This window comes from Oncorhynchus masou, chromosome 21 (assembly GCF_036934945.1).
Source record: "Oncorhynchus masou masou isolate Uvic2021 chromosome 21, UVic_Omas_1.1, whole genome shotgun sequence".
Lineage (NCBI taxonomy): Eukaryota > Metazoa > Chordata > Actinopteri > Salmoniformes > Salmonidae > Oncorhynchus > Oncorhynchus masou.
The window spans coordinates 18422858-18448644 of NC_088232.1; the positions used below are offsets into that span (position 1 = coordinate 18422858).

Sequence of the window (25787 nt, forward strand, 5' to 3'; positions counted from 1 at the left end):
AAGAATACATTGGGCAGGCAGTGTGATGGGAGGAGAGCGTCGTAGAGGAGAGAGGAAGAGAGGAAGAGAGGAAATGCCCCAGTATAACACAGCAGTTGGTTGGCAGGCTCATCATACAACAGCCAACGCCCCACGTCACACTAGCAAACCAGTGGCATATTTCTAACAGGCACAATCAGCACATAATACAGAAAGCTACCATGGGGGGTGGTTAAGGATGCTTTAACTACTGTGTACAGTAGGCCTATACAATCATGTTGCAGACGTTTCATATTTTCATCACTAGGGGTCCTATAATGTCTCCTTATTGATTTTATAGAACTTGGTTAACCACATATATTAGATGACATATAGACAGTGGTGACTGGAAACTAATAGGCTATTATCTACGGCTCAATTCTCTGCGCTCCAACTGATATTGGTGATATTGCTAATTGGTTATATTGACTAATAAGCGTCCAGCATTTAGGAGTGTCTCTTCATTGATTTCCCTAGAAGCTGGTTAACCCTAGATAGAGGACACAGCAACATACATTAAACAGATGACCGATAGACACTGGTCACCAATATCTATGGGTTTGGTCTGAGCTAAAGTGGTGATATTACGGGTATATTTATCAATAAAGCATGACCTACACTGATGGCATTGAGTGCAGTTATATAAACCACAAAAATGGGGGGGTGGGGGGGGGGGGGGGGATCGATGAAATGTATTTATAAAGCCCTTTCACATCCTCAGTTGTCACTGTTGTTAATGTGGGTAATGGGTGGTTAATCATGATTAACCCAGAACTAAAATCTTGAGTAATTTGGTCAGATGCCACTTATGTTACGTATTCTGTTGACGAGAGATAATGGGTGGCTGACTCACAGTGATCCAGCGTAACATTTTATGATGTGTATAGTACGACTGTACAGCGTATCGAACTATATGAAGCCTCACCTACAATGGCAAAATCTGCTGGGTGTATTTTGTGGTATGTCTATTCTCGATATGGAAATGAAGTGGAAATAATATGGAAATGACATGTATTCCATCTGGGACCATGTTGGAAGCAAGAGAATTGCTTTAATGTGTTATCCTCTGGGTTGTAATTCCATTTATTTCCCCCAATAAATGAATAGAATCAATTACACAGTGGTTCAGGTTAATGATGCAACAAAAATAAGTCCATGATAAGACCTCTGATCTCTGATGACATGTTATAATACATTTGTAATACACACTGTTATAACGTAATAGCACACTATAGTGCTGTAACGACAGTCGAGTTTGCATTACACAGCTGTTTGTTTCTTACCATTCTGTTCCCAGGTGCATCACAGGTGTAGTCAGAGTTTTTGAACGCAGCGGTGTTGGCGGTGGCAACAGTGTTGGACGGCATCGCTAAGAGTGCAAATCGTGTGGATGATATTCTTAACGGAAATCAGAAGAAGCTTCAAAATTGGATGAATAAAATAAATGGAACAAAAAAAAAATGGTGATCGATGATCCTCCCCTGCAATATGAAGAACAACAAATTGAATCATTCAGGCTGACAAACTGGCAATACATCAAATAAGGACAAAAACATAAGTATTTATTATTTTAATATTGTAACTTTATTATTATTCTTTAGTTTTTGTATTAAGTTGAACATTATTCTAGCCTATGCAATGGATTCAATCAATAACAGTCTCCCTACTAACTGCAGTGATCTGATTAAGTAACAGTAAGGCCTATTAGGGACAAATGATCCATGTCTTTACATTCAGTCTAGGATGCTGAGAAGTGTCCGTTCACTCTAGTTTCTCCAGTTTCTCTTACAGACACAATATAACATGTGTGTAGGGCCTATGGTCTTATCGGAAACAAATGATATGCAGTATATGCAATATGCATATTACAGTCTATATGCATATTAGATTTTCATTATAGCCCGTCTTTTCAAACTAGACTTAGTGCTTTGCACAGACTGCAGGCAAGGCCTAGACTAGCCCACTAATAGCCTACAACCTCTTTACCTAATTGAGATCAAAAGCCTAAAATGTGCACTTTAGAGACTATATTTACAGTACTAATGTTGATTGTAAAAGTAACACTTTTCAGTCATTTCTCCAGAAGGCTTGTGATATAGGACTAGTCTTGTTATAGGCTAAACGTCCTTGGTGTTTTGGTCATTGCCCCCATTTTAACTAGCTAGTCCTACACCACCGATAACCGCCGGTGTTTAAAGTGCTCAAGATACACTTTCACCCACGCACACACACAGGCAGACTTTCTGACACATTGGTACAAATGTAGCGTGAATGCAACATTTGGAACAGACTGGAGCGATAGTCAATCGGCATTTTAACATATTGGTAAATGTATCAGTGTTGTTAACGTGTAAATGCACGGTTCGATTTTTTTTCGTGAACAGACACATTTTGCGGATAATGACATTGCGTCCACAAAACGTGTTACTTTTTTTAAATATACAAAATGAGTGTGGATTCAGTGTTACGGCCTACTGTTCCATTGTCAGCACAAAACACAAATCTGATACATTCTAACAATTATGATTGAATTAAATACTTTATCAGTGCACACATGGTTGGCGGTCACCTGCATTTGTCACTCGTCAAGGCTAAATTACAAAGTTTTACACGTATTTGCAGGGGAAATCATCAACTGTAAACCGGTAGACTGTAGCCTATCCCATTTATAGGCCACAACCATTTGAAGGATAAAACCCCGTTATGTTCAGACGGGCCGGTATTCTGTAGCAACAATCGCCGTTCTGTGTCTACAAATACGCCGTCATCAAGTTCAAGTGCATATCACAATGTCTAATCGTCAGTCTCCACATCTGCAAAAGCACAAAACGGCTATCTGTTTCCCTTCAGCACAATCGAGTGCAGCCAATCTGCCTTCCGTTCTCAGGGCTCTCATGACTGTGTCTGTTCCGATAAAGGTTAGGCTACCCCTACAGAGGGTTTGGTGATAACGGGCTATGTCACGGTGTTCATTACCCGTTTTGCCAAGTCCCAGGCCTGACCCTTTTTGTTTTCTCTTGCTCCCGGATACTCCTTCTTCTTCTCTCCCCGTCCTCCACCTCCCCAGCCGGCCAGCACTCCGCCAGATGCTCCGCTCACACTGCAGGGGCCAACGGACTGATCGTGTCTCCACCAGGTCCTAAAGGTAGTGTGGTAACGGCTGCTGCTCCACTGCCATTGGGCTAATTAATATCTTTATAAAATATATGCTTACATTGTTTCAAAATCTGTGCCAACTACTCAAGACCAATATCCCAATAAATAAAACCCAATAACAAATAATGACCGTCTTCATTTTGTCCAGAGTGATTTGACCTAAATTACCTGTTTAGTGGATTGATTAAACAGATATAGTTAATTCAAATTCTTCATATATTATTATTTCCATACATGCCCACTAGACGGGGACATACTGTACGTCTGTTGCTTCAGAAGGATGTCAGTAGGCTATGTCAGTGTCAGACACATAGTATAGTGGCTGAGGCTCTTACAAGCACAAACAGAACAAAACCCAGGGGAGGAGCAGACAGCCCTTTAGGAGGGAGGAAGAGACGGGAGAGAGAGAGAGCGAGAGCGAGAGCGAGAGAGAGAGAGAGAGAGAGAGACACAGAGAGAGAGAGAGAGAGAGAGAGACACAGAGAGAGAGACAGAGAGAGAGAGAGAGAGAGACAGAGAGAGAGAGAGAGAGAGAGAGACACAGAGAGAGAGAGAGAGAGAGAGAGAGCAGGTGGATGTGGTTCAGTGAGCTAGAAGCATGGCTGGAGCCAGGAGCTCCTCACATCACACCACACGTCTGTAGAGTAGACTAATTCTCATGGTCTGGTTCAGTGAAGGACAGCAGAATGATGGCACAACCCAGAGGGAGAGGAGAACAGGAGCTGGGACTGCTCTCACTGACCCCCTTGCACAGATAGACAGACACATATGCACATACAACACACAAACACTCCCACGCATGCATACATGCACACACATGCACACCTTACCTGAAACATAGCACTCATCTACAGACATCCAAGTGTCTAGTTGTTTTCTCTATCTGTGTGGTCTGGTCTGATGTCTTCTTTGTGTGTTATGATTACAGTTCTTCTGCACATTAAACATCAGGAGATATTGTTTATCATTGGACGTCCTAGAGAATATTACTCCCTGGGACCAATGGTAATCTCATCAGATAGGAGGGAGTTTTTTCCCCAGGAAGAATTTTGGGGCTTTCAACAACCACTCAATTACTTGAAAAACAGCAAACTATGTATACTGAAACTGTGCTGTAAGGTTATGACTGTCATGTTTTTTCCAAGGCCACATAGACAGTGCAGTACATAGGGCAAATGATAATCAGTATATACAGTTCTGCAAAAAGGCATCCCATTTCAAAGCATATCAAGCGTTTCAATCTTTTAATATATTTCACAATTTATTCATTTTATTTACAAAAGACAGTGGTCATGTGACATAAAACCATGTTTTAAAAATTAACATGAGAAACAAATGCATACCAGAAGCATAACAGTACATAACACAGAGATAGATAAATAACATTTAGGGAAGCTTGTGGTTCGTCATCTTGCACATTTTCTCTATGCAAAAAAAACATGATCACAAAGTGCTGTATGTACCTGTCTATTGCCTCTGTTGGCTAGAAGGAGATCATTCTAGAACTCTTGGTAGCTCAGGAATTTGGGGTAGCTATAGAACGGTTGGTTGGTGGTTCTAGAACTGTTGATAGCTCTAGAATGGTGGATAACTCTGGAACTGTTGGTAGCTCTAGAACGGTTGGTAGCTCTAGAACGGTTGCTGGTTCTAGAACTGTTGATAGCTCTAGAACTTGTAACGATTCTACATTTTAATTAAGGAAGACCATGTAAATGTGGGCGGTCTCGATTATATCATGACAAAATTTGGACATCAACAACAACAACATATAGAATGTAGATATATCTGTATGATGACACACAAAGTCTGCAAACATTTTGGCACAAATGTAAAGGCTGAATAAAAGTGTACTACTTTCCCTCCTGAACAACAATACATAAATAAACGTTTTCCACATGGTCACAGACTGAGACTAAAACTCCTACTTAAAAGGCTGACTGATATTCTTATATCTGCATGAATGGGTTGTACTTTATACAGTACTTTATACAGAACATCTAGGCACAAACTCAAATCATAACACTGCATTCCTATCTGTGACTGGAGTGAAGAGAGAATACAATTATTCACTTTTCCAAAGGTTCTATCTCAGTACTTCAATTTTCCTTTAGGTCTTGAATATACATTGTTGAATAGAGGAAACAAAATGTCAAACCCTCAGACTTAATCTGTATTAGTTGCAACTTCTATGTTTTGTATTTTACAATGTTGTGCTGTACGTTACAGTATATTGGTCACCGTTTCATATAATAACCTCTTAATCATTTAGGCAACTAACTGATGTGCAAGAGAAGTGCTCACTTGAATGAGATGTGTTTCGATAAATCATTATCAATGATTTCAATTCCACAAGCAAACTAGAATAACACCCAGAATGATAACATCATGTCAAATGAATAACCAAATTAAAAACATCACATTTAGAACAACGGATACAAAGGAGAAACTCTTTTGTTCTTCTATTTCTCGACACAGTGTAATAGGTTGGTAAGACCTTGTACCTAGCTTATATGATAGGCTGTCTGTACTGTACACACCATATCAATGCAAAATGTAGTTCTCAAGTACAAATTCCATACAGGTCATTGCTTAACCAGTGTTTGGTACCATATCATTGACTTTTTACCATTCTGGTCCAATTATTATCCTTCATATGTTATTGTCATGTTACATCATGACAAACCAAACTGAACCAAACCCTACTCTTTGCTAACTGGCCATTTATTGTTTCAGATTGCTAAGCCAAACATTTGTTATGAAGTTATCCATGTCAGTGATTGTTTTCATGGAACTCCTGAACAACAGAAAGTTCCATGTGTTTTATTGGACTTAATATTCTCCTGATTCAAGTAAGTCGGTATCCTTTTCCTGTCCACCTCTGTCGCTAAACCTGTAGCTACTATATAGCTGTTCTTATGCCAAATCAGACAATAATTCACAAAAACAACATGCTCAGTCAAAGTTAGCACTTCAGCAATAGCCTTCTATTTCTCTCCTCTAAGTCATTCAACATTCTTAGCCAACACTAGACTTGCCCTATGTCCCAATAATCTGTCCTTTCTCCTGAAGTAAGCAATTGTTCACTGCCCTACATGTAGACTGAGTGCACAAAACATTAGGAACACCTTCTCTGTCCATGACATAGACTGACCAGGTGAATCCAGGTGAAGGCTACATCCCTTATTAATGTCACCTGTTAAATCCACTTCAATCAGTGTAGATGAAGGGAAGGAGACAGGTTAAAATAATGATTTTTAAGCCTTGAGACAACTGATACATGGATTGTGTATGTGTGCCATTCAGATGGTGAATGGGCAAGACAAAATATTTAAGTGCCTTTGAATGGGGTATGGTAGTAGGTGCCAGGTGTAACAGAGTTGGTTATGTTTCCACTTGCCTCTAAAGAAATGTGTATTTAATGTGCAAGCATTCTTATTGGTTGGTTCAATTCTGATGACAATGTTGTTATTGGCCCCTCTTGCAGATAGGGGGAGATCGCGAAAGTCAGGTCTCCCCAGTATGAACATGTGATGTAAGTGGTTGGTCACGTTCTGAATACTGTATTCCATTTATATTTTACAATGTGTACAAGTTTGCTGTACATTTCTGATGTATACATGTGTGGGTATATGGTACCTGTTAGGGATGGGGGGCTTTCCGGGATGTGCTTTGGTATATGTTTGCTGTGTTAGCTAGCATGCACCGATGTAACGGTCACATAAACTCACTGCTAACACAGTTGTTTTCATGCTACAGATTTAACCATCGACAGCCATCAACATCATTAAGTCCTACACAACTAGCATGCCATTTCCTACTTAATCACAGGTAGTTACACGTTATAATTTGTATTATATTGGTGTATTTTGTTAATGCCCAGTATGAAAATGTGATGCAAGGGATTTTACCATCGACAGCCATCAACATCATTAAGCCCTGCACTACTAACGTGCTGTTTCCTATTTAACTACAGATAATAAATGATGCCCGACTGGGACCACTGGCTGGGGTGATTTCTTTGAACAAAACGCAACACAAGGAGAGTACGATTAACATCTGTTACATGCCAGGCACAGTGGTTTGAGTGTGTCAAGAACTTCACCGCTGCTGGGTTTTTCATGCTCAACAGTTTGCAGTGTGTATCAAGAATGGTCCACCACCCAAATGACTTCCAGCCAACTTGACACAATATGGGCCAGCATCCCTGTGGAATGCTTCCGACACCTTGTACAGTCCATGCCCTGACAAATTGAGGCTGTTCTGAGGGCGAAAGGTGGGTGTGGGGGGGGGGGGGGGGGGGGTGCGACTCAATGTCAGGAAGGTATCCCTAATGTTTTGTACGCTCAGTTTATTTAAAAGGAATGAACCGATATAATACATATGTGTATGGTGGAAATTCTACTTTAGTCTATGCTCACACCAATTCAATGCTTTTCAATGTGTGTGGAAGAGTGCTTGAGTGCACATTTTTTGGAGAAAGACAGATTATTGAGACACAGGTTTGCTACCCTTCAGGCTCTTTTATGATCAGTCTCTGACCCCTACAGACACAGGTCTGGAGCCCATTAGGGCCCAGGCTACTGACTCATAATCGTTAACCACACAGAACATGCGTCCCAAATGGCATCCTATTCCCTATATAGTGCACCACTTTTGACCAGGGCTAATAGGCCCTGGTCAAAAGTAGTGCACTATGTAGGGAATGGGGTGCCATTTGGGATGCAAACCAGCCACCACCACATTCCATCTACAGTCCCTGAGCACCTATCTATTAACTCTCACATAAACATGTTCCAGTCCTCATTTATTTTAACTAAATAAAGCTATCAAAGCAACTCTTATCTGTGCATAACTTTGATTTCTGTACCGCCCGTCCTCACCTACGTACAGGTGTATAGGTGGATATGTTGTAACTCAACATATTTGAATGAAAGAGCACGCAATATAATAATATTCATTTAAACTACCGTCCTGAGATGCTCTCCGTCTGTTTACTTTACGTGGACAATAAATACTGTTACTACTGAGTGACTAGTTAGTGGATTAGGGACAAAGAACCATGAAGTTTTAATGCTCTTTAAGATGCATTTACTAGCTTCTCTCGCTTAGTTAATTTTGTATTGAGACAAAACGAGGAGAATAATAAATCTGTTTATAACAAAGGGACGATTCCCTGATGAAATTAAACGTTTAGCATTGACAACAATAGCCCCCATACTAGGCTCCCTTTAACCAAACAAACAAACAGCCCTCATATTTTTGCAAGGGTGTCTCACGACATAGAGTGAGCACGCAGTAGCAGCAGTATGTGACTCAGGCTGTCCTAAATGACATCCTATTCCCTATATAGTGTACTACTTTTGACCAGAGCCCTATAGGCCTTGGTCAAATGTAGTGCGCTATATAGGGAATAGGGTGCCATTTGGGGCACGACCAATGTGAACTCTGAGGCATGACAATATACAGGACTACAGATCCTAGCAGTCATTAGAACCAAGCGTTTCTCAACCTTTTTTGTACCAGGGAACTGCAAGGACCAGCTACAGCCCTTCCTCCAATGAAGACCACTTAGATAAAAACTAGCACTTGAGAACTGATTAAATCAGTTTCAGCTCACTATCTGAGGGACCGGTGAGCAACATCATTGGGACCCGTGCGGGCCCGCGGACCACAGGTTGAGAAACACTGATAAACCCACAAAGAGCTGGCATAACATGGTACCTACCTACCTACTTACAGTACACCCAGTCAGACTCAGGACAGTGCAACTTCATGCAAAACCCCTAATGAAAACATACTAGCTAGCCGTCTCTAATGATACAAAAGCAATGAAGGCTAGGGAACATATCATCATCATGAAAATAGGTTGCTTTCAGGTCGTGGTCAGTGCTGTGTTCCCAAGGTCATGTATAATGTGTACAGTATATACAGATAGAGAGACAGCGTTCCAAATGGCACTCTATTCCTTATGTAGTACACTACTTTTGAACAGGGCCTATAGGGCACTGGTCAAAAGTACTGCACGATATAGGGAATAAGGTGCCATTTGGTATGCACACAGAATGGTCTGTTATTGACAATACGGGTTGAGAGAAAGCACAGCAAGCCACTCCTTTAGACCTTTGACCGTTGCAGTCATGATGAGGGGAATCAATCAATACATAATAATTACAGCTTTAAGTTTTTATACAGAACAACATATACACTCGCTAATAGAAGCATCTTGCTTTTTTCCGCAGCAAGGTGTAATAAACATGTTTGATAGTAGTTCACACAGTGAAATCCTGTTTGATAACAGCATGCATTACTCTACGTGCTTATGCCTGATAGAAGGGTTTGGTTGTTGTGACTGATTCTCATTAGGATTCCTCTTATCCAGTCATGTCCAGTCTGACATCCGGTATAGATGGAGTGGTTGTTGCTCCCTCGATGCTTTACTTCTCTCACTGTGCCTGAAGACACACAGACAGACAGGGAAGAAGGATAGGTTTTAGACTGGGGTAGAAAGTAACCATGAAGAGAACTATTCACAGAGGAAGTTTGGATTTCAACGATTATGTCAGACTGAAAAAGTTCCTCTGATCTCTGTTTTGTTCATAGGTGCTTGGCAGATTTGCTGCATTACAGTATGAATTACTAATGAGTTACTATGTGATGATATTATACGGACAATATCACAGCTATCGGAATATTCATACATACCTTTTCCACTCCTTTCATTCTGCCTCGGCTAGAAAACAATGAGAAATGATTAGTTATTTGCAGTAACATAAAAGTCTAACACATATGATTTCCACAAACAATAACCTTCTTCCATTTGGAATGGAGAAGTACAATTAGAATTCTAGAGTGACGTTTCAAAGAAATTACATTTCAAAATCTCAAACAGCTTGATACAGGAACTAAGCAATGTTAATAACATAATACTGAGCCAAGACTTATTCACCCCTGTCCCTTAGGCCTCCGTTCCTCATGTTGTTGTCCTCTTCCTCTGCAGCATCATCTACTTCATGACAAAGACCCAAAGAATTCAGAGATGATATCCTCCGTCACCAGAGTTATAAAACAAACACAGGCAACCAGGAAGTCATGTGCCTTTCAACTAACCTGAGTGGAGTTCTTTGACAAGTGATGACATGGTGTTTGTGATTGAATCTGCAGCGACCAACAGATCATTACGAAGATTTCTAGGTACACCTGAAAGACAGAGGACACCGTCACTGATTGTAGTCAGTGATTTACATGGCATTTAGTTGCTAGCTATCTTTGAAGCATGATTCTTGTTTTAAATGCATCCTTAAATCAAATTTGGCACAGCTCAATCACAGGTGTTGTGTTCTCCTTGACTCAAACAAGGCAAGAATGGATAACTAACAACAGACATGCACTGGGCCACATTGGATCTAAAGGAGGACATAGTACAGCGGAGGTCCAGCACTCACCGTGAGCGAAGGCCTCCAGCACGTCCCCCCCCACCCCGGCCAGGCAGTCCTGGGGTGTGTGGGTGGGGGTGGACCCAGCTGAGGTGGAGCGGATGGGCATGGGCATGGAGCAGCCTGCCCCATGGCTGGGGGAAGAGTGGGGTGAGCCTCCTGTCTGGGTCTGATAACATAACATCACCATGGGTTAGGTTACAAATACTATAGAAATATACCAACATCACCATGGGTTAGGATCCAAATACTATAGAAATACTGTATACCAAGATCACCATGGGTTAGGATCCAAATACTATAGAAACATACCAACATCACCATGGGTTAGGATCCAAATACTATAGAAATATACCAACATCACCATCGGTTAGTATCCAAATATTATAGAAACATACCAATATCACCATGGGTTAGGATCCAAAAACTATAGAAATATACCAACATCACCATAGGTAGGGTTAGGATTAGAAGAGGCCTAGACCACCACTTTTGTAACTTTGCTAAGAAAACACGACACACACGCACACTTACACCCCCCACAACATGACGCACACCTACACCCCCTACGACACACACCTAAACATACACACCCAGTCTATTACAGCACCTTTACTGCTCTGAAAGCTAATGAGAACCATGTGTGAGCCTGCCTGCCTGTAGGGACTAGAGAGGGGACTGTAAATGTGCCGCCTGGGTTCTATGCTGCCTGGAGAAAGGGGCACTGTGTCCTTCCTAGGGTGGGGAGGGGTAAGGAGGGGAGAGGAGGGGGTTGGTGCAGGGCCCTTGGCCAGATCTGGGTTCAAACACTATTTGAATAATTTCTAATACTTTATCTGTGCTTGATTGAGCCTGCCTAGCTTACAAATTGACAAATAGGATAGTCCCAAAAGTACAAACACCGCCTCAACTCAATCCAGGCAGGCTAGAGCAAATACAGAGGTATTGGAAAGATTTTGAGTACTGTTTACTTTGAACCCACGTCTGCCCTGGTCCAGGACTGTATGGCTCAGAGCCAAGCAGCAGATGGTTAGCCAGACTGCAGTCACATTAGAGGGAAGGTTGTTAGCTTTGATGAAAGGAACAGGTCTCAGACGTTTGTTTGGCAAAGAAAGGAATACATGGCAGAGTTCTCACCAAATAACCTAAAGAACTTTACCTCAGACTACAATTGATATCTCATGAAGCAACATATAACCTCGATATCACATTCTTTTTTTAAACTTAGTGTAGATTAGAATGTATGCTCGCTCATATAGAAATGACCAAAAAGGTAACATTAGACTATAATATGTAAGGGATAATCAACAAGGGGCTATGGGGTGAAACCAACCTTCCACGGTGTTGTATTTTTTTTCTTCCAGATAATGCATAGAGCCCCGAGTTGATTATCCCTTTTATACCATGACTATAATTTAACACATTTGCTGCTAGAAATGTGTTCATTTGCAGGTCAAAATGTGTTCAACGTCCACTGAATTAGCTAGGGAGTTTACTACATAGCTACGGTAGTTGCCTTGGTAACCTGAACAAACAGAATCGAAATTCAACAATGCTAATAACGTTTTCAGTGCGACTTTTGCTTTCAAAAGCAGCTCAAACATAGAACAGAATTAACTATAGCCTTGAATTCTACCGTGCTGATATACCGCACGTTATAAGGAAATTATGCACGCTCTCTACCCTTCAAGCCAATCAGAAACGAGCATTCAACAATGCCATGTTATAACTTATCAATAAGGCTCGAGGGGGTGTAGTATATGAACAAAATAACACAAACCCCTGAGGTGCGTTATTGCTATTATAAACTGGTTACCAACATAATTAGGGCAGTAATAATACATGTTTTGTCATACCTGTGGTATACCGTCTGATATAACTCAGCTGTCAGCCAAATCAGCATTCAGGGCTCGAAGCACCCCGTGTATAATAAGGTAGTCTAGTGTATGGTTTCCTGTACATATGTACTGTGTCAAATGTACACAAAAAAACGACATATCAGCACGTGCCTTGAGTGTGGAGAGTAGTGTGAAACGTAATACAATGGCGGCTGAACGAGCGGGTCTGCGTCTGTATTGCTGTATTAGCGTATTCATGTATAGTTGAAACTGAATATGGAGACACTTACTGCCTGCTTCTGCTCCTCATCCTATCAGCCAGCCAATGGTACACGGTGATATTAAAGTGTGAGCAGTGAGGGAGAGGAAAGAAGTGAGGGGGAGATAACAAAGAGAGAGCAAGAGACAGGAGAGAGAGAAAAAAAAGAAAAGAAATTAAGACAGACAGACAGACAGACAGACAGACAGACAGACAGACAGACGGTAGCAAAGGCAAAGAGTCAAACGCTTTCAATATCAGGCCAGAACAGACAGGTTGATACGTGTAAGATCCTTTCAAGGTAACCAATGGACCCTGAGGCAGACTACTGTCAACTACAATCAATGCAGCGTTCTAAATAGTTGTATAAAATATAAAACAGATTCACGGTTGATGCTAACGAATACATGATGACACGAAAAGCAATAATGACATATGTTGATACTGATACACAACTAATACGTATTACAGTGTTAGTATATGAAAGTCAGAATAACAACAAACCGTGATATAGTGTATCAGATAGCGTATAATACTCTGTAGTCATAGTACTATCCTACCTTGAGTAGCCTCATCAGTCCCTCGAGCTGGACCATCAGTTCCCGTCTGCTCTCCTGTAGGGCTGACATGCGCCTCTCCAGCTCATCCTTCCTGTGCCTGTTGTCCCACAATCCCACACAAACACAACACCTGGCAGTCAGTCCCTACTGCCTCCTGAAAGGCCTGTCAGTCTCCACACTCTTCTGTCAGGTGGCGTCGTACTGAAGTAAGACAGTGGGGTTTCCAAACCACTTCTCTGGGATCGTCGTATGTTTCACAATTACCTCAGTTTACCTCAGTTGATGATTAGTTGACGATTGGAATCAGGTCGCTCTGAAATACACTGAACGGCTGGGGGTCCCCGAGGACAGGTTTGAAAACCACTGATGTAAAACTTTGGTCAGTCTTTTTGCTCATCTGTCCCTTTCCCAACATCCCACAGACAACATGCTCACAGACAGTCCCTTCTTTGAGCCTGCTGCTTACACTCCGGGATAACAGAAAGAGACAACTACTGGCTCAATCCCTTTTTCTGTGATGATAATACAATTGAAACATTGGTGTCTGAACACCCTCTGGTGGTCAAACGTGGTAATTACCTTCATTCACATTATGAGATCAAAATGTCATTGAGGACTGAAAACATAGTCCTATCCATCTCTCTGCCCATTCCAAAAATCTCACATACATCTGCTTCCCGGCTGTCTCTCTCCTCCTCTCTACCTCAGGATTATAGGCCTTAATACAGACAGATATCTAACACACACATAGGCTGTTAGTGCTGTTATAGGTCATGCAGTGTTTACTGAGGAATTAAGGCATACTTTACTTTATTAAGGCATATCAATAAGTAATAAAAAGTTAATAAAGGCGTAGTTATGACTTTATAGAGTGTATAAATATGTGACGAGCAGTTATAACATTAATTGTAGAGGGTGGGCATAGATGTAAATGGATATAGACGATAATAAGCATACAGTAGATAAGATATAGATGGGTAATAGATCTAGGTGATCTAGGTGTATATAGATCTAGGTGTATATGTGGTACCTAAGGAGCCTGAGTTCGGCCAGCAGTGTGGGGTTTTGCTGGGCCTTCTCGGGGGTGGGCTGGGAGGCCTGCTCATGCTCCAGACGCAGTCGCTGGATCTCCTGAAGGATCTCTCTGAGGGACCAGAAGACACAACAAAATGGAGATTTAAAATCTGCCGATGATGTTTTGAATGCAGGTCCTGATGACCAAGATAGATTTCAGTATATTTACTTATATTTCACAAAATTCTTAAGTTATGAGCATACAATACATATAATTACTGATTTAACTAAATTACCTGATAAACAATCTAAAGTAACTGTCCAGTGTTTCCAGATTTCTATGAAATATAACCTATAATTCATTACAATATGAGTGAAATAGTTGTTGTTTTTTGTTAATAAGCAGCTTTTCTGTGTTGGAATGGTGTGGGCGTACCCCAACAACAGAATGGTTATTAAAAATATTAACGCGAGCAGACAGCTGATTAGCCAGCTCAGCCAATGAACCAATATGACATCATGTTCTATGAGGAAATAGCTTGCATAGTTTGAGGTGTGGTTTTGGAAGTGTTTTTGGAAGTGTTTTTTCTCCAATTGATGCTTTGGCCAGTATAAGATGAGTTCAATCATACCCAAATGATGTAGTTAACAGAATATGAACTTTTAAAAGTTACATTTTCACTGGACAGTTACTTTAAGTAGTGATTATTCGATTTTTTTCATGTTTATTCATAACGTGACAATCAAATACATTCCCACCTGTTCTTGTTCTCTAGTTCTGCTATTAGCTGCCTTTGTTGTTTGTTGGCATCAAAGTTGAAACTCAGATCTGTTGGAGGACATTGCTGAAAGACAAAATTACCATTAAAAACAGAATGAATAAAACTGAGTGGATAAAAGAGAGTAACACATCAAACATGATCTACTGGCCAGAAGTAAAAGTCACGCGTGCTGTGCATCAGACTTTGAATATCTATTCTAACATCCTGGGTCTTTTCAGCCAACCTAGAATTTAATTTCACTTTTAACTTTGATCAACGGACTACACTGTGGGTACTGATTATCTTAGTCACTGGTAACAGCCTTAACATGATCTGATTCTGGGCGCAGAGATCATTGTTATCTCTTTATGAACATCCTGCAGTTACACAAAGTGTTACATAATAAGAAGAGGCTAAATGCAGGCGGACAGAATTCCACCCTGGGGCGCCCTACTAGTCACACACACACACACACACACTACTCACTGTGGAGCTACTCACTGTGGAGTTGCCTGCCTCAGCTGCCAGGCGCGCTGCGTAGCGAGCAATCAGACGATGCTCCTCGTCTAGCCTGCTGGGACTCTCCAAGACACTGGAGAGAGAGCGAGAGAGAGAGAGAGAGAGAGAGAGAGAGGGGAAGGGGGAGAGAAGGAGTGAGGGATAGAGATCATAGAGCAATAATGTTTCATATATTTTAAATGTGGAATAATAATGGCATGTAAGTGCCATGGATATAATCATAAATTCATTTGGTGGGTGTTTATATTTGCCCTATTTTATAGGCATGTGTAAACTGGACACCTCTAGGAGAGTGGGGTCACAGCCATCCATTATCACCAACAACCCTGGAGCAATTATGTGAAATGCCTTGCTCAAGGGCACATCAGCATATATTTTTTGTATCTTGTCAGCTCAGGGACTTGAACTAACAACCTTTCGGTTACTGACCCACCACTCCAACCGCTAGGCTACCTGCCACCCCTATAACTTATGCCATCACTGTGGTCTGATCATTAAGAACTTGTGTGAAAAAGGTCTGATTATCCTGGGTTTCCATGAGTCTTTAGGGAGACAACACAAATCCCAATACAGCAACAGGCCACAAATGTCAGATTCCATCACAGCTGCTCATTCCAAAACCATTTACCCGGAAAAGTCAAATATGTATGTGACTTTGGTTTTCATCGAGGCATATGGTCTGAACAGATGATTGGACATATGCTATCCCCTCTCTATGAGTGGTCTGCAATGATCTTCATTTCTCCCCCCCCCCCTCTCTCCCTCATGATTAAAACCATTAAACAACAATCTGGATGGAAAGAAATTGCATCTGTAAAACCTCAACTACAGCTTCATATCCACTTCAGTTTTTTATCCACTGTCTAACAGTTATAACACAGTCTAGATTGAGTTTGAGGTCAGTCCAGTTAAAACCCAGCTTGAAATAAATTGGATGCCGTTTGTTTTTCAGCTTGGCTGACGTGCGACCCATGACTACACACCCATGACTACACACCCATGACTACACACCCATGACTATACCCCCAGTACATTCCACCGTCTCATGGAGTGCATGTTTAAGGACTGTCACTACCAATCTTTTTGCGTCAAGGAAAACGGCCCGAAAAGTCTGAGAGGTCAGTCCTGTTAGAAACCAACTATGGCTTTATATCCTGCGTCTTAACTCTAGATTGAGTTCTGAGAGGTCAGTCCTGTTAGAAACCAACTATGGCTTTACATCCTGCGTCTTAACTCTAGATTGAGTTCTGAGAGGTCAGTCCCAGGATTTAAATAATACATTTGTGTACATCAGAGTGGAAAAGAGAAAGATAACCACACTGGCTCAGTCAGAGTTGGGCTGTTAGCTGTTCCTCTCCATTAATCGACAAGACCACTCCGACCAGGTCGTGTCTTACTGCCTCTGCTTCATCAGAGACAGAGTTTCCTTGAACCAGTCAATGCAGACAATAGCCTGGTCCCAGATCTGTTTGTGCTGTACAGCCAACTCTTATGGTCGCAGACGACCTTGTCTGCTAGCCTGGCCCCAAATCTGTTTGTGTTGGTTGTTTTCATGGCCTGGTCCCAAATCCACTGTGCTGTCCTGCCAACTCCTATGTCATTTTCATGCTAACTTGGCATGACAATGACCATTGGAGTTGGCAAGACGACACATATACTGTGGATCTGGGAGAATTCTAGCAGACAAGACTGTGTGTAAACGGCTTGTTGATCCTCTGTGAGCAGCCGGTCACCAATGCCCTTCTGTCTGTACTAGGTTCAAATGAGCTTATGCCATTTGACGCACAACATGCTCAAAAACTGTATAATGTAGGAACACTGCTCTGTGACTGATTCTGCACTGCTTTGAGTCTCAGCATACACATTTCCCATTGGACGATAAAATAGTGTTGTTGTTGTTAGGCCCTACCGCATAATAACACGGCTGCTCATATACTGTACACTCAGAATCTGTTTATCAACACAATCACAGGGCTGTCAATCAAAGGGCTATCCCACCATCTGTCTCTCTCTTACACATGTTTATGTTATTGCAATGCAATCAATGTAAAATTTCACGAAGTATTTCAGGTGGAAAATACTGTAAAGTTACTGTTCTCGACTTGAGCATGATGGCAACAATATTGACACCCCTCGTTAATAACATTCAGTCTGCCTACCAGTTGAGTCTGTGATTTCATATCTGGTGGCGTTTCGGTCAATAGTCAGTTAACTCCAAATTAAAAGTAATCGAACACTCCAACAGCAAATTATTTGTATTTTCTGGTGCTGAGTATTAGGTCATAAATTGTGGGTTGTCGGTCGGTGGGTTGGTCCTTGGAAGAGCAGCGCTGAGCAATCTGTTTGAGAGAGGCTGGAGAAGTAAAAAGATGCTTTGTCAGCAGACAGAGAGGACCAGACGTGTTCCAGTGCAAACCTGGAATAGAAGGTTAGGCCTCTACAAACAAAATCTACAACAATACCCATTCTTGATGGAAATTCAGTAAATTCCCTGGTTTTCCAGAAATCCTGGTTGGAGGATTCCGGATTTCCTGCTTATTCCTTCCTGATTCCGGGAATCCTCCAACTGGCATTTCAGGAAAACCATGGAATTTATTGAACGTTCCCAGAATTTTGCAACCCTATGATGGACTAAGCTTACAATAAAACATCTCTGAATAAAAGAAAAAAAGACAAGACGACCTCATCAACTGGAATCTGGAATAAAAAAACAAACACTAAACTGTATAATTTGAGACACAAAACAGTGGTTGATACTCTACGTACTGTTTTCATCGTGCTATTGTTAATGAGAGAGCTGTGGTGAGTAAGATCTTCAATGTATTTATTAAAAAATACGGAAAATAAACGTAAAGCTTTTTTTTTTTGGTGTATTCAGCTACGCGCCAGTGAGCTAAGGCAGAGAGTCCTGTTATTCAGCTGTAGTGACATCTTTGACTCCCAGACCCTTCACATCAGAAGAAGCCAAGCAGAACACAGTAATAATTACATGGATTAATATTTAAAAACCAAATGTGACAGTATGTCAGCTCACACAGTCAGACGCCAGGCTACAAGGATTTGAGAGGGAACAGGCTGGCTTGCTGCCGCGCAAACAAGACCTTAGCACACACGCACACACACACACACACACACACACACACACACACCTTTCCTCTGATCTGATAATGCGAGAGCAAACTCTCTACCTTAACCATCTCTTTGCATCCACATTTACACTTAACTTTGAGCAATCTGGAACTAATTTCGCCAAACATCAGAATGGATTTCTCTGTTCTGTTGATATGCAGCTTTTGGCAATATAGTGTGTGAGTGCGTGCGCGTGACCTCCTGGAGGAGAATGTGTTCTGAATCTTGCCTCTCAATCGCCCGGAGCTTCTGCCAATGCCTGATGACATCACAATACTGCACACACACAGAAACACACACACACACACACACTCATCTCTTCTACTTCTAACGACATAGCAGACGCGATGGAACCCATGTATACATGTCACTTCAATCAAGAGTTTATGATCAGGGCCACTAAAGTAGCTAACAAATAATGAGTTTTCTCAGGAATGATTCCAAGGGGAAGACGGGGATGGACTTGGAAACCTCTTTAAGGGCACAGGACATAAGGGGATGGAAGCAGTTGGTCAACAATGGTCTATGCTCTGCAAGGAATTCTGGAAATAGGTTAGGCATGATAGGTATTGGAGCAATTCAAAGCTAATGCTGAAGAACTCACCTTTTAGTAGGAGTAGGTGCCCCAGACGACATGAGCATTGTGTTGTTCATATTGTTGGCCACTGGCTTCGGCTGACTACAGTAAAACACAAGATTATACCACTTTATTGCTACACTGTGAAATAGACTTATACACTGACTCTGGGGTGGGAGAGAGGACATTTGCATTACAATACTGTAGGAATCATGAATATGCAATGGTGACTGTAAGCAATCGTCATACAAAACTACTGTACAGTACGTAGAAACATTGCTACAGTAAAACACAAGATTACAGGACTTTATTGCTACACTGTAGGAGAAATATACTTCATATAAGTATACTATTATACACTAAGGAGATCTCAGGATTCTGTCCCTACAGGGGAGGAGAGAGGGCATTTGCGTGAACATGTAAATTACTATAATATTCACGAATAAGCAATCTTGACTGTAAACTACAATCAATGGATGCAACCTTTCATGTTTGGGGATTATCATTATCAAATAGGGAACAACTGTACTGTATGTAGAAGATTGCTACTGATTGTGCTGTACAGTATATGTGAGTTCATTTGTCATGGTCTGTATGAAAGAATAATAGATTTGGCATTTTGATTAGCTTAAAACTAATTAAAACCGTACAAGAGGAACAAAAGCAGACAGGGAATCTAATTAAACTAGAAGTCTGTGGTTGGTGAGGAACTGGGAAAAGAAAGGTGACATTGCACTACAGAAGGTAATTTGGGAGAGTAAACAAAGACTATTAAGTCCATCTGGCTTTCATATCAGCACCGCAGTCCTGTGCTAGCTTGCTGGCTGGCTGGGGCTCTCTCTGTTTGGCTAGATTCTCCTGACTCATTGGCTCACTCTGGGTGTGTCAGAAATGGCATCATATTCTCTATATAGTGCACTACCTTCGATCAGTGCCCAAAGTAGTGTACTATATAGGAAATAGGGTGCCATTTCAGATGCAGTCTCTGCTGCTCGGACAAGAGAACTCTTCAAGTTCAGACTCCAGGGCAGCAGGTAGCCTAGTGGTTAAGAGCATTGGGCCAGTCACCGAAAGGTCGTAGGTTTGAATCTCTGAGTTGACTAGGTAAAACATCTGTTGATGTGCCCTTGAGCAAGGCACTTAACCCTAATTGCTCCTGTAAGTCGCTCTGGATAAGAGCTAAAATGTAAGATGTGTAGTCCCATGTATGGAGAAATAACAGTTATAAAGTAGTGTTGGTCTGTTTCTCTCCTGATCTGTCTTTCTCTTATTCCATGTATGGGAAAAATAACAGTTGCAAAGTAATTTGCTACCTCTCATGCGTTCTTCCTAAAATACTATAGTGTAGCCTCTCTCTCTTCACACTCCAATGTATAAAAATGATCAAAAAAGAACACTGTATGTTTACTCTCACTATTTTTTATCTCTCTCCATATCACTTTCTCTATCTCTCATCCATTATCTCTACACCTCTCGTTGTAGCTTCGCCATTAATCAGCAGCAAGCCTCCAACAATTTAAACATCCATGAGTACTGACGTACTGAGAATAATTTAGCATACGTTTCTCCAGAATATGTTCAAAGAATGTTTGACCTTCATGGAAGTGAACCATTTCTAGAAATAAGACTTTCCATTGCGTAAAAGAGTTTCCATAACAGTAACTGTCAGTGAAGTAATACTAGTATGTTTACACAGACAGTTCACTGTTCTTTAACTGATCATTAGTTTGTGTACTCTCATGACAGTACACAAATGAAAGGTAGGGAAAATAAGTGCCATCTAATCTCCATGAACGCAAGGGAATAACCATTATACTGTATCAGTATTCATCAATATTTCTCAAAATAAAGAAACTGAATTCATTTTTCAATCACTGTACTACTCATGAGTGTGCACTCGGGGGGTCAGCAGCGTATTTGCATTACTATGAAGATCAAAGATTAGATTTCCCCAGAGTCAAGCTAATACATTCAAAGCACACCATGGAACATGTTTTTAAACTACTATTTTTGAAACTGGCTCCACATATACAATCCCAAACAATAAAAATAGAATGTTTGATCACGTTTAGAGAAGAAAAAGACGAGGGAAATCACTGATATTTCTGTCTTCATGCTCAAATCGGGAACATAGACACTGGGCAGAGTTATCTTTTAGAATGTTCTACACTGTCTTAGCATCTGAGCAAGACAGGACACAAACACGTCTCTAGTAAGATGCTGATGACCTAATCAAATATTTCTGAGGAACTCCAACTGTATGAAAAAGCCAGCGTGCACTTTCATGTAGAATCTAATACTATAATAACTGACTCAGTGAAAACCAAGACAAAGATAAGAGGCTATGAGATCTCACTTACCTCCTTTAGAGGGTAGAAAGCACCTGTCCGGCTAGCGTCTAACCAAATACATCCAACCATCCAAGTGCTGCTGTAGCCAGCTGCATACCCTGGTCCGCTCTGCTCTCAACTGAGCCAGTATCTCAACTAACTACTCTGCTGCTGTCTCCAAGGAGACCCAGCAGTCACGTGACTGTATGACAATGCAGAGTCAGACTCTCACTCTCTCTCTCACCATCTCTGTCCCTCTCTGCCTCTCTGCCTTTATCCCTCTCTCTCACACACACACACACACACACACACACACACACACACACACACACACACACACACACACACACAATTTTAGAGACCCCTTACAAAAAAATACAAAAACAATCACGTGGAAAATCAGGTGAAATTTCAAAATGGTTTTCACATGTGAAATCAGGTGAAACCATGTGTTTTTGGAACACTTCACATATGACATTTCATGAAGTTTCACATCTAGATTTTCACGTGATCACAATCTTTCACATGTGGATAAAGAAATGTGACGAGATTTCACAAGCGATGCCCTGCCAACAAAAAATTGACATGACGATACACACAGTACTTTCAACATAGCGTTTCCAATGTACATATTTAACACACTTTAAAATACATGACTACATTATGTATGTTTATCTATACAGTAATTATTATTCAACATGTCCTTACCTGGGATTTGAACTCACAACCTCTTGGTTCACAGCATTCTGATCTTCCTGCCACGCCACCATGTCTGTGTCAATAACTGATTTCACCTGTATGGCTACACTTTGGACTTCAAAGTAAATCTCAACCTCGTTAAAAATACACTCAAGAAAAACGATTATATGTATCATAGTGATTCAGGGGCAATATGAAAACAGAATAATATGCCCCACCAACATTAGACAACCACAGAAAACCCACAAATTGCTGAAATAAATGTCATCGATGATGAGAGAAAAAAAAAATAACAGTGCAGCTGGCACTATTTTGCTAACTGCAGCAGAGCTGTATTATAGCTAATGAATGTGTAGGGGAAGATGCAGACTTTGTGGCGCAGCAAAAACATCTCAGGGGACCTGAAGTCCAGAGGTTGTAAGTTCAAATCACAGATGAGGTCATTTTTTCGCTGAACGGCGTACCACTTATTTGAAATGCCCCATACCATTTCATTACTTGACTTACAACGGTTTGGGATGGCTTAATCTTACGTGCCGTTAACGTGATAACATGTGACCGCATGCAAAGCAACATTGTGATAACATGAAACGAGACACACAGACACGCACTGTTAAAGCGTCAGCCGTTCCAAATGACAGTTCTCCCGATTACTGATGGGAGGTTTGGCTATAAGAAAACTGTCTCTATGGATACAAAGAACAAAAAGCCTAAATCTGTCCAACAATGTCATGAATTCCACAGAACATAAACCTGTGACCGTACACTTCAGTTGTCCTCCTTATTTTCACCGAGCCAGTTACAAAGACAAACAAGCCTGTTGACATTTTCAGATGAAAACCTGCTCTCTTCTCCTGTACGATATGCCCATAGAGTGAAAACAACCTCTCACAAGGTACTGACGTGGCAGGCGTTGCCAGGTACCTCCGTGCAATGCAGGCCAGCCTGGTGTGTGGCCCTGCATGCTGTGACCACCACTGTAGTGGACAGTCCTCCATGTTGATGCTCGGCTCTGCTTTGTAACGCTCCACACATTTCTCAATGGACTCCTCCTCTTCATCAGACTCAGGCGAACTCATCAAGAGGGCAGCTTCTTTCTTTGGTGGCTCTGACTCTGTTGCTTTACCAGGTTGCTGTGCAGGCCGCTCTTCCTTCAGCAAGTTGCTGACCAAAGCCCACACGACACCCCTCTCAGGTCTGGGAAGGCACTTCAGGTCATTAAACCGATCTTCAGCCATGCAAGGTTGGTGTTTTCCTTGCGTTTCTGCAGGTCTGTTGTGAATGTCAGCTTGAATCTTACCACATAGGCAGGGTCATCATCGGAGCTCTCCATCACTCAAAAGGAGATGGCAAAAGCAGGCAACCCCACCAATGTGCTTCTCCCCTCCCAGAAGTTCAGTCAAGTACCTTCAGTGGAAGATCATATAAAATCACTTCAGTCAATTGTGAGAGACGTGTTATACACACAGACTCGATCTCTCTCTCACACATACACAATCGTATTATAACACTAATAGTGCGATCAAGACGATTACCTGCAGCGCTCCAGTAGTGCCTCCAGCTTCCACAGTTTCTCCAGTTCAGCTGTGGTTGGCATGGTGACGTTAGCTTTCTGTTGGGACAGCGCATCTGTCAGTGGTTGTTGGTTTCTGTGGACACGCGTTAGAATTGCACTCTGGAAATGCTATCTTGTCGTGGCATCTTGTGCAAGCGACTCCTTCTTTTGTCCATTTACAACTTGCTGTTGTCTATTTACAACTTGCTGTGTTTGAAATGGCCAACAATTTCTCGGCATTTGGCTAGGGCATTGTCGAACCCGCTGTTCTGTAGGGACACTGTGATGGACCTTTGGAGACTGTGTGCGGTGCGGGGCAGGTGTTCAAAAGGCAGACGTCTCGCAGCTGCAATCACGTTCCATGCACTGCCTGTGCAAAGTGTGGTAGCTTTGTTTTCAATGTTCCGCTGCTTTGCTACACGTTTCAGCATAGTGCCTCTTCTGTCTTCATTACGGCCAGAGCGTGTGAATGCAATTTCCAGTTTTTATCGATGTAAAGCGCAGTAACCCCAAGGTACTGCACTTCACTACTTGACTACATGACTGAGGGACTACTCCTTACTGTATTTAGGCTTGCCATAACAAAGGAGTAGAATACTTATAGATTCAAGACATTTCATCTTCTATTAATTTGTAAAAATGTCTAAAAACTGATGTAGAAATCCAGATGTGAAACATGTTCCAAAAAAAGACATGGTTTCACATGTGAAAATCCAGATCATATGTGAAGTATTCCAGAATCACATGGTTTCACGTGATTTCACATATGCAAAACATTTGGAAATTTCACATGTGAAATCATGTGATTTTTCACTTGTGAAAATATGATTTTATTGTAAGGGGACTTTGTGCACCCTCTAAAATAATGGATGCATGAAGCCCCTGTCTCTGTGTGGGGTGAGGGATGTGTGTGTGTGTGTGTGTGTGTGTGTGTGTGTGTGTGTGTGTGTGTGTGTGTGTGTGTGTGTGTGTGTGTGTGTGTGTGTGTGTGTGTGTGTGTGTGTGTGTGTGTGTGTGTGAGAGAGAGAGTTTTTACTGTAATTCAAAAATTCAAATCAGAATGTGTAATTCATGCAGATTGAGGGGGGAGGGTGGATAAGAAAGTTGTTTCAGGTGTTTCAAAAATCCAAAGTCCTCCAAGGCCCAATACATAACAGGCTGCTGAGGGGAGGAAGGCTCATAATAATGGCTGGAACAGAGTAAATGGAATGGCATCAAACACATGGAAACTATGTATTTGATGTATACTGAACAAAAATATATAACACAACATGCAACAATTTCAAAGATTTTACTGAGTTACAGTTCATATAAGGAAATCAGTCAATTGAAATAAATTCATTAGGCCCTAATCTATGGTTTTCACATGACTGGGAATGCAGATAAGAATCTGTTGGTCACAGATGCCATCCATAAAATACCTTCCACTATTTGCCTCATGCAGCACGACACATCTCCTTCACATAGAGTTGATCAGGCTGTTGATTGTGGCCTGTGGAATGTTGTCCCACTCCTCCTCAATGGCTGTGTGAAGTTGCTGGATATTGGCGTGAACTGGAACCCGCTGTTGTACACGTGGATCCAGAGCATCCCAAACATGCTCAATGGGTGACATGTCTGGTGAGTGTGCCATGGAAGAACTGGGACATTTTCAGCTTCCAGGAATTGTGTACAGATCCTTGCGACATGGGGCGGGCCCATCCATTTTCATGCTGAAACATGAGGTGATGTCGGCGAATTGATGGCACGACAATGACCCTCGGGATCTCGTCACGCTATCTCTGATAAAATGCAATTGTGTTCATTGTGTCTGGCTTATTGCCTGCCCCCACTGCCACCACGGGGCACTCTGTTCACAACATTGACATCAGCAAACCACTCCCCTACACGACGCCATACACGTCGTCTGCAGTTGTGAGGCCTGTTGTACGTACCAAAT

At 41.6% G+C, this 25787-nt stretch overlaps 2 protein-coding genes across 15 annotated transcripts in view; both read right to left on the reverse strand.

Moving 5' to 3' along the window:
• The window catches only part of LOC135507908 (DNA (cytosine-5)-methyltransferase 3A-like), a 71291-nt gene extending 68202 nt beyond the window's left edge, over positions 1-3089 (reverse strand). For all 6 annotated transcript variants that reach the window (XM_064927689.1, XM_064927688.1, XM_064927687.1 and 3 more), the window contains exons 1-2: positions 2995-3089; positions 1302-1499 (exon numbers count right to left, since the gene is read on the reverse strand). In XM_064927689.1, coding sequence (XP_064783761.1) covers positions 1302-1385 — 84 coding nt within the window. In that variant the 5' untranslated portion in view covers positions 1386-1499; positions 2995-3089. The remainder of the gene's footprint in view (positions 1-1301; positions 1500-2994) is intronic.
• A 1314-nt stretch (positions 3090-4403) lies between these two features.
• The window catches only part of dtnbb (dystrobrevin, beta b), a 54075-nt gene continuing 32691 nt past the window's right edge, over positions 4404-25787 (reverse strand). For 5 of the 9 annotated variants that reach the window (XM_064927693.1, XM_064927691.1, XM_064927692.1 and 2 more), the window contains 11 exons: positions 19292-19366; positions 15526-15631; positions 15038-15123; positions 14295-14408; positions 13265-13361; positions 12736-12756; positions 10617-10776; positions 10282-10371; positions 10121-10180; positions 9877-9904; positions 4404-9626 (listed from right to left, as the gene is read on the reverse strand). In XM_064927693.1, coding sequence (XP_064783765.1) covers positions 9891-9904; positions 10121-10180; positions 10282-10371; positions 10617-10776; positions 12736-12756; positions 13265-13361; positions 14295-14408; positions 15038-15123; positions 15526-15631; positions 19292-19366 — 823 coding nt within the window. In that variant the 3' untranslated portion in view covers positions 4404-9626; positions 9877-9890. The remainder of the gene's footprint in view (positions 9627-9876; positions 9905-10120; positions 10181-10281; positions 10372-10616; positions 10777-12735; positions 12757-13264; positions 13362-14294; positions 14409-15037; positions 15124-15525; positions 15632-19291; positions 19367-25787) is intronic. The other 4 variants (XM_064927696.1, XM_064927694.1, XM_064927698.1 and 1 more) reach the window with 4 other exon arrangements.